The 9,940-nt window shown below is 32.6% G+C and overlaps 2 protein-coding genes across 2 annotated transcripts; both read left to right on the forward strand.

Moving 5' to 3' along the window:
- Window positions 1–615: 615 nt before the first annotated feature.
- LOC136273294 (uncharacterized) lies at window positions 616–1,404 on the forward strand. Its single transcript, XM_066077701.1, has one exon. The coding sequence runs from the start codon at window positions 616–618 to the stop codon at window positions 1,402–1,404; it is 789 nt and encodes a 262-aa protein (XP_065933773.1).
- A 306-nt stretch (window positions 1,405–1,710) lies between these two features.
- LOC105328586 (uncharacterized) lies at window positions 1,711–9,546 on the forward strand. The gene is made up of 12 exons (XM_066078427.1): window positions 1,711–1,849; window positions 2,148–2,276; window positions 2,383–2,583; window positions 2,755–2,902; window positions 3,833–3,969; window positions 4,482–4,662; window positions 4,770–4,902; window positions 4,987–5,461; window positions 5,614–5,653; window positions 5,738–5,943; window positions 6,940–7,027; window positions 7,270–9,546. The coding sequence occupies exons 1-12, from the start codon at window positions 1,844–1,846 to the stop codon at window positions 7,506–7,508; spliced, it is 1,983 nt and encodes a 660-aa protein (XP_065934499.1). The 5' UTR covers window positions 1,711–1,843; the 3' UTR covers window positions 7,509–9,546.
- Window positions 9,547–9,940: the final 394 nt, after the last annotated feature.

Genomic DNA, 9,940 nt, shown 5'->3' on the forward strand with positions numbered 1-9,940 from the left:
TGATATTTTTGTGGTAAGATTTGGATTTGTTTCATTATTGTGGTCGTTTGACCAGAATTGAATAGTTTTGATTAAGTTTAAAATATTAAGAGTTCAACACACAAAAATTAAAATCTAAGCATTTGGAAATGGAAGTATTTAGTATAGTGTCAAATCCTGGTTATATCTTTTGAAAAATACAACTAGCTGTGTAAACGTTAAAGAAGGATTTTTTTTTATCGAGCCCCCCCCCCCCCCCCCCCCCAAAAAAAAAAAACTTACAAAAAACCAACCAACCAAACAAATTAAGATTTGCTTATGTGTTTACTGTGGAACCAAATAAATGCGACGGGACCAAGTCTTTTAATTATTCATATTGGATTAATAATGTTCTATGTAATATAATAACGTTGATTTGCTTATAAATTTAAAAATTAAAGACTATTTTTGATAATTCGTATGGAAAAATAATTCGAGGGTAACTACGAAATTGACAAATTTTGAACTGCATGAATTTTGATAACTACACAATGATTTTAACTTTGCATGGATGTTTGATGTTAATTCAACAAGCAAACTAGTAAATTTAGATATTGATTAAACAGAAAACGTTATGATGTAGAACAAGCACGACTTATGCTGGAATACGAGAAAATAGCTAATCAACAACATAATCTTCAAAAATTGTTGAACCAAACGGAAGACGTCCTTGCAAAAGCTAAAACTGATATAACAGTAACAAACAGTGATGTGAACAGCATTGCGTCAGCTTTAAGAACTTGGTCTGATAGTCTTGAAAATGCTAAAGAACGAAAGAAACGCAAAGCAAAGGAAGAAGCAGAGAAACGAAAAAGAGAAGAGGACAGGAAAAAGAGAGAAAAGGAAAGAGAAGAGACGGAACGAAGAAGAAAAGAAGAAGAGGAGCGAAAAAGAAAAGAGGCAGAAGAACAAAAGAGAAGAGAGGAGGAAGAACGAAAGAGAAAAGAGGAAGAAGAACGAAAAAGAAAAGAAGAGGAAGAACGAAAAAGAATAGAAGAAGAGGAGAGAAAAAGAATAGAAGAAGAGGAGAGAAAAAGAAAAGAAGAAGAACGAAAAAGACAAGAAGAGGAAGAAGAGCGAAAAAGAAAAGAGGAGGGAGACCGGAAAAGAAAAGAAGAGGAAGAACGAAGAAAGGAAGAAGAAGAGAAGAAACGGAAAGAGGAAGAAGAACGACAGAAAAGAGAAGCGGAATTAAAAAGAAAGGAAAAGGAGAGAGAAGAAGCGGAACAAAAGAGGAAAGAAGAAGAAGAACGAAAGAGAAAAGAAGAAGAAAGAAAACGAAAGGAAGAAGAAGAGAGAAAACTAAAAGAGGAGGAAGAGCGTAAAAGGAAAGAAGAAATGAGAAGAAAGGATCCAAATAATTGGCCAGTATATAAGTACAAATGACTTTATAACACAGTTATGATGGTCTTGTTTAAAGTCAGATCAGTGTATTAGATCTATCAAATTGTTGACTGAAACTAAAAAAATTTTCGCTTGAAATCTTCGCAAAATTTATTCTTTCAAGAGATGAGTTTATGTTATTAATTGTCTCAATCTGGGAAAATTTGTTTTTACACACCCCCCCCCCCCGAGAATTTTTTTAAAAGTAAAAAGGAATCACATCTTTCTTGACAGATATTACAGGGGTTCTGACCAAGGGTATCACAATGGACTTTGCTGTGTCGTCACTGTGGTAGAAGGAAACCATGGGTTTACAAAAGAAGATTTGAGCTGTCTTTCATCTGATAGACCAGATGATTTAAAACGTTGTTAAGAAAATAGAGAAGAAATTGTTGTAGCTTCAGTGGTGAAGATCATACCAAGAGATGGTTTCCAGTTCGTAATGGATGTAAGAATCTATTCAATATTAGGGAAATAATTTTTTTTCAATGAAAACACAAATAATAGCATATTAGTAATAATAACCAAAAACTGTCAGCTGTAACACATTTGCGATAGTCAAAATTAAGCCTTACCGAAACTTTAAAGTGTTTATGTCCTCAACTGGATAAACGGACCAAGAGTTCTCTCTAACGAGTCCCACGATCCATCAAAACATCTTTATTTAAGAAAAATATTTACCGTGTTTAATTGCGTTTGTCCTCATGGCCTAAAAGAACCAACTATAACAATGTTTTGTATTTTAGGTTCCAATGAGAATATTTGTTCCTTATATGTCCATTGACAATGACAAAGAAATAAAGTTAAAAATCTCGATTGATGGAAGCAAATGGACTTACCCAGAAAAAATAACACCGACTGCTAATCTAAATGAAGTAAGATGTTCATATATGTAATATTCACATGTATATATATTATCTAGTATGCATTTATATATAAAACGTTCATGACTCTTTAACGTTCTTCAAAACATTTCACCAGATAAACGTACCACTCGTTGGAGCAAGTTTGGTTAAATTCAATAAGGTAGAAATTGCCGTTGTTTCTAGACCTAAAAGAGAGAGCTTTACCATCAAAAACAATGTTCGCAATGCAGCAGAAATACGCCCATCAAACAACGAAAACTTAATAATGAGAATTCCAGAAGGAACATTTAAGAGGGATATATGTGCACATTTAAAGGTATATTAACAGAAATGTCCATGATTTGATTTCTGAATTATTTAAAATCTGATTGCCTTAGACACCAATAAATAAATTGAAATAGAAGAACCTTCACAAGTTTACAAAAGTTGTTTGTTATCCAACTAGCATTTTAGTGATATATTCATTTAATATTGATTAACAAACTAGGTGGACAATGCCTTAGCTTCTAGAGTATCATCAGAGCCTGATTTCAATCACATACGAATTGCAACTCCTTTGTTTGGTGTTGAGTTTGATGAGTACACCCAAAATGATGTGACGCTTCATATTCAACCTAATTACATCAAGAAGACAGGCAAGACTGTTTCAACATTTTCCGATTTTTTATTTATACACCAAAGATAGTATTTGAAATGAAAAGAGTATAATGGAGATATTATTAATAATTTCTTACATAATCATGACTTTCAGGTAAAATTCTATTCTGATATCCTGCATGCGGAGATTTTAGGATATTGAACTTCTCACCCAGTCTCGCAAACTTCGAAACATCAAAGTTTAACAATTGAAAGTTAGGTAGACATATTCAAAACTGATCAGACTGAGATGAATGAGAACGATGCTATTGTGTAGGACATACCGAAAAATAATTTTTCGCATGTTATCAAAATCTTCTATTATTATTTTTTTTCAAACTAATCTAATTAGAAATCGAATTAATTTTAATAAACTAAGGAAAGATATCTGTGTAATATGAAATGAACCAAATATTTTTTGTGATATTTTACAGCAGGAGGCGAATAAAGATAATTTTTACCCTATACCACAAACACTAAAAACAAATACCGTTCAACAAATCGCAAATTAATACTCTTTTGATTCACGGGGAGACAATTATAGTAGGAAATATTGAACAATGAAGCATATTTCAATTTATTTAGAAAAATATTAGGATATTTGTTTTGTGATTTTGAGTAATCAATCGACAAAGACTTGGCACTGAAACTATTGACCACTTTTTAACCATTTCTATTCTTTTTTTAAAAACTTAAATGGTAATCTTGTCGTAAATTCCGATACATACAATAGAGTAAATGAGAGTAAAAACAATCTCTTAGTATTAAAAAAACCTATTTCAAAATAATCTGAATATGATTTAAACCAACATTCATATTACCCCTACATCCATTGTCAATAAAGAAATCTAACATGGGTTGAGGGAATACAGATACGAAACAAAGCTTTTAGAATACGAAGTTTTAATACAGAATTTTACTTTTAACAGAATTTTCAGAATCACTCCATGGAAGAGCAATTCATCAGTGCGCAAACAAGCTTGTAACAGACATGGCTGTTGATGATGTGATTGACAAACTTCAATCAAAATCAGTACTAACAGAGCAAATAATCAATAAAATCCAGGTATGATAGAACAAAATATTGTCTCTCAAGCTAAGTTTTGGTATGAAATATGGTCATGATGTTACAAAAATATGGTAAATATTAACGTTATTTTTTTGGAGATACTCAAAGAACTGAGAGTAGTTAACGTTTGAAAATCAACAGATAACAAAACACATCCTTTAAAGTTAGAAATGGCAAATATAAATGACCACACTTATTGATTATCTAAAGTCTTACTAAAACATATGCCACATATATAGCTCATCTGAGCAGCAATAACCATAACTTTAAACATACTAGTTTTATGGTATGAATGTCAACCTTCTAGAGAAGATCTTGTTTAAAATGATCTTTAAATTTTTCACAATAAACCCCTTTAGTTATATCAGTTTTTTGAGAACAAGATTTTCACAAATTTCTCATTTTTTATTCCCTTGTAAAAATTTAGATCAAGTGAGCTAAAAATGTAATGTTCTAATCAGTTTCAAAAATCTCTCTCCATCATAATTTGGAAACTTTTATTATTTCAGAGTAGAGCATCAAATGAAGCAAAGGCAAGGGAATTATTAGAATCGTTTAAAACGGCAAGTGAGTCTGGGTTTAAGGCACTGGTGGAATCCTTATCAGCGGCTAAACAGGGCCATCTGGCTCAGATTCTTCAGAAAACACTGACTGATTTGGAGGAATCCGAGCTAGGGAGTGATCTTGAGGGTACATGATATAATGATGGTGATAGATTAGTGTAAATAAGGCCTCGGCTTTGATATCAAATGGGTTAATTTATATCTTAGTACTAGTGGATTTATCTATATTTTCAGATGTTAAATCATCAAAACTACAGTTGGTGTCGAGCAATGATAGCAAGGAATGGAAACTTATGAAGTTTCGATCGAGTTCAAACCTTCCAAATAATACAACCGTCTCAATTCCTTCAAACCAGAGAAACTTCGAGTAAGTATGACTTAAAATATTATCAAAAAGATTAGTTGCTATACAATTTTATGTTTTCTAAATATAACGCCTTTTTCCTTTTAGTTTGATTGGATTTGTGGTACCTAAAGGCATTTCAGACGAGGAAATATGCAGGGTCGCAAATGAAATCTACCAAAGAATATACCAAGTTCCGGTTCGACTGATTGTCAAACAACATATGGAGAGACCCTCGGATCTATACATTCGATGCGTTGAGAAATCAAAGAGTGGAGACGCACAAAAAGAGATGGCAAATCAGGGATATAAGGATGGACCAGAGGAGATGGTGGAGCTTGGTTTATGTGACACGGAAGAAGTTATCTTCAATGCAAATGGGAACATCAAATATGTTTCCGGGGCGACTCAGATGAGCTTTTTCTTGAATATTGATACTGCCCAGCTCTGCGTTCAAATAGATGTTGTAAATAAAAAGGCTCAGTTTTCCAGTAGGACATACCAGGGAAATCTGGCATACAATGTGGGAGACACGCCACAGTCCCCACCAAGGAGTGGCTCTTTTTTAATACATATTCCGAAGGTGCGTTTAACAAGTAAAATTATCATTGTAAGCAAAATCATGCATATAAATATGAAATGTAAAGACTTTGTTAAACTTAAAGACCATGAACAAATTATATTGGTTTATTTTATTTCAATAATAATATTAATATTTTTTCTATATGACTATAGGAAGCCCAGAGATATGCACCATTAACACTTGATGTACCAGGTACTTTTTCAAAATAATTTGATTCAACATTGTCTGAAATAAAACTTGATTTAGTTGCTTCCATTTAATGTCTGATTTTTTAAGTGAAAGCAGCCGCGAAATACCTTGCATGGCAACTGACAAAACGTGGATCACCAGACAAACATGATTTGTATATGAAGCTGTGTATGGACGCTAGGAAGGTGAAGGTTTTGAAAAATCGAGCAAATAGAGAAGGAAACACGGAAAGGAAATGCTGTGAAGCTTTCATTATGAGCTTGGCAAGCCAAAGACCAAAACAAGAAAACAAAGTAGAGATTTCTTGATTAATTACATACCATGTTTTCTTAATAAATATCAACGTCCACCTTTCTACCCTATTTTCAGATGATTTTTAGCCGGGCTCTGCTGAAAGCAGAGTCCTGGCTGTAGGCAGGCAAATCGCCAATGTTACTATAAAAAGCACAACTTCAAAAGTAAACAAAAAACCAAACAGTGTCAAAGTAAAAGCTTCCGCTCTAAAAAATAGTTACACAAAGAGCCAAGTTTTGTAAAAAGTGTTGGCATTTTGTTTCTTTTTTTTTTTTTTTGAGAGAATTGTCTATTTTTTTTAGTTTTCTTATTAATAACGTGTTTTAAAACAACACTATGCATTTTGGACACATACAATGCGCCTGAATTTCCATGAACTACTTTGCTGCGCGTAGGAGAAATGGGGATTGAATATATAACGCTTGTTGCAAAATTCAAGGCAGCAACTGTTGAACTTTTTTCTACTAGACAGACATATTTTTGTTAATAGCCGCTTATAAAATGTGGTCGCTATCTGACGCTTTGCCGACATTAAAAGCGTGAGAGAGAGAGAGAGAGAGAGAGAGAGAGAGAGAGAGAGAGAGAGAGAGAGAGAGAGATCTTCAGTCTTTACTACACAGTATGCATAAACATGATAAAGACACACAAAACAGCCCGGCTTTCTGTACTTCAGTACTTTGATTGTAACTGCATTCCGAATTAAATTCTGTTACAGTAAAAATTTTGTAACTGAAATTCTAAAAAAGTTTTGAAAAATCATAGGTTTAATTGGCCCCCTTATTCAAATATTTTGCGTTTACCCATTGAAGTTGATGCTTCAAAGCCACCAATATTTAAAAGTTTATGTGAAATGCACAACAAATACAGGTCTTGTATTTTATTTTGCTAATGATAGGACGACTGTCTTAAAAAGTGTCAAATTTCATACTAACGCACATTCTCTGTGAGCCACAGTGCATAATATAATTTATCAAACAATTGTATATTCCTTTCAGGTTACAACCATTTTGGAATCTTTGATGGAGCTTGACGAAGATAGTCTTGCCAAAGAAACAGATTCCTTCTTAATGCCTTTTATGAATGGTTGTTATCAGTCTGGTTATTAAATATGTGACAGAAATTATACGACCAACTTTTTAGTTTCTTCATGATTTAGCTTTAATTTCAACTAACACAAGTTAAAATATAAACATAAATATACTGGTAAAAGTAATAAGGTATCATTCTAAGTACTTTAAACAATTAATACTCTCTCGTAGCTCTATAATCCTGATACATGATAGAAATTTATAACAACTAGTTTCAATATATTTATTTTATTTCAGGATTTCTCTCGGAAAAAAGTATAAAAGAATTGTCCGCAAAACTGGAGCCAAAATGGGAACTACTTGCAAGAAAACTTGGATTTGACGATGAAAACATCAAAGCCTTTAACATGGATTTTGATAACGATAGAATGAGAGCGCTTCACATGCTGGATAGGTGGCGTCTTGAAGATAGTACTGTAGAGCTAGCAACTGATATAAATGCAACTTTACTTGAGGCAATGGATAGTTTAAAATAAATTGAAGCCGCGTCTCACAAAAGGTCAATAATCCTCAAATAATGGATTCTTGTAAATGAATAGATTGTTATGTTTATAACTTATAAAAGATTTGATGAATCATATCGTTAACAGGTTGATTTAAAATGTTTAATGGCATTTTCCTTTTTTAACCAAACACACGGTTTCTTAGTGTGATCTTAATTTCCATTTATTACATTATTAGATTTGGGTCCATGGAATTTGTTTTGTAGAAAACGCAATACTGCTTTTTGTTCTCCAGTGTAATTTACAAGTTCATTGACGCTATTTTTCATTACCCAAAAAGTAACACAAACATCAAGATAGGTGGATTAAATTGTCAGTTATTAAAAACGACAACATAAAATAATAAAAGATAAACAAATCAGTAAAGTGGAGGTCACTTTTACATCAATAATAAACCATAATACTACATACTTCTATATAATTTAACCAAAGCTTCGTATATTGATCTCCACAGTGTATTAAATTACATTAATATTCAAACAAGTTGCTGTCCTTTAAAAAAGGACTACAATACGTGGACCATTTGCATGTGTTTCCACGAAAACGTGAAAGCCTTACGATTATCAGAGATTCCACCGACTCTAGCCCTCTGCTTTTAACCACTAAATTTGTACGTTGTATTACGAATACATGTATGTATAGCCCTGACTTTTTATCTCAGAATTTAAAGGATTCATATTTCTAAAATAATTATGATCTATCTATGAATGAAGCTTGCATGTATAATATCAGGCATTTGGTGAGTTCTACTATTTGCACACACATTACGATTCGCACTACTTTGTTAACTATGCAGTGACAGCTTTGCGTAAATAAAAAATTTCATATTTTGAAGCATTTTTCTTGAGATTTAAACTTTTATACAGTGACATAATTATTCAATCAGAGTTAAATGCTTAAACAAATTTAATCGGGAAGTTCTCTAGCCTCGCCTACTATAAAAGTAAAGTAAGTTACATGTGTATTCGTAAAACAACAAAACATAGCTAATTATGCTATTTGATGCATATTGTAGTTTCGGCATAACATTAACTTATTTCATAATACCGCTAGTTCATATCACATGCCAATCATTTCTTTATAAGGAATACTTTGTTTCTGTACTGTTTACCGACAACTTTACAATTACAGCGCCTTTGAACTTTATGTGGCATATGGCACGGAGTCCCGATCCCGATTCAGATAAACGTGTGCTAGCCTGGTTCCCTGAGCTACCCATTACGCACAGGAACCAGGCTAGCTCATGCGCAGGCTGGATTTTCCCCCATAGCATCCGGTTTAACCTCGCTTATATATTTTCTGCGTGGACCTCAGGGTCCACGCAATAAAACAATCTTGTATCAAAATGCAATCAATGTGCATAAAAAGGTGGCAGATTAAAACAGCTTATCAACGGAATATTATGTACAAATATATGTCAAATCTTTGGCCATTGCTACTGTGATTGTGTTTGTTTTGATGAAATATTTCAATGTGTAAGGATAAAATGTCGAGTTTTATTGTGACGCCATAAACGTTAAGCACGGTAAAGTGCAACATCGCAGAGCAAAGAAAAGTTCTTGTGTCTGTCACAGTGGTTTTTCCATTTATATTAACTTACTCATAATATAAAATAGGATTTTTTTGTATAAATCACATTTGCAGACAAGGCAAAAAATTTAAAAAATGTCAATATTAGCACTTAATCTTTATTTTACGAAAGCTATAGCCTCTAAATGCAGCTAACGCGGGTTACTCAATTTATATGCACACACTACTGCAGTTATGTTACTATATCTTTAAAAAAATGATTCAATGCTAAAAAGTTAGTCATCATATATTATAAACTGTTTAAACTGAAAAAAAACTTTTTAAACTTTACCCTAAACTGGTTTTAGATTTCTTGTGATTTTGTGTGTGTGTATGCATGATTTGACAAGACTGCTATAAAGTGTTTTACGGAGAATTTAACTGAGAGAGAGAGAGAGAGAGAGAGAGAGAGAGAGAGAGAGAGAGAGAGAGAGAGAGAGAGAGAGAGTATTCATTAAGTGGTACGAACGACAACTTTCCCGAAATAACATACATGTACACAAATCATTTCTGAGCAACTTATACTTTAAAATGTGAAGATTTTTTATAAGAAGGCTCGATGGCCATGGTCATTTTATACTGTACTGAACTCCTTTAGAAGAATAGCTCTAATTAAAATTATGAAATATTACCCAAATTCAAAAGGCACAGTATACTGATTTTTTCTTTACTAAATTATAGTTTATTGCTAATCGAATCTTATTTTAAAATTTAGGTAGAATAAAACAACTTTTCATACTTAGATTTCTCTTGAGAGATAAAAATGATGTGTACCTTATAGTATTGAATTAAATGAATGATTTTGCTAACACTTACTGACTTGTTTTCAGTTAATA

This window comes from Magallana gigas, chromosome 3 (assembly GCF_963853765.1).
Source record: "Magallana gigas chromosome 3, xbMagGiga1.1, whole genome shotgun sequence".
In the NCBI taxonomy this organism is placed as follows: Eukaryota; Metazoa; Mollusca; class Bivalvia; order Ostreida; family Ostreidae; genus Magallana; species Magallana gigas.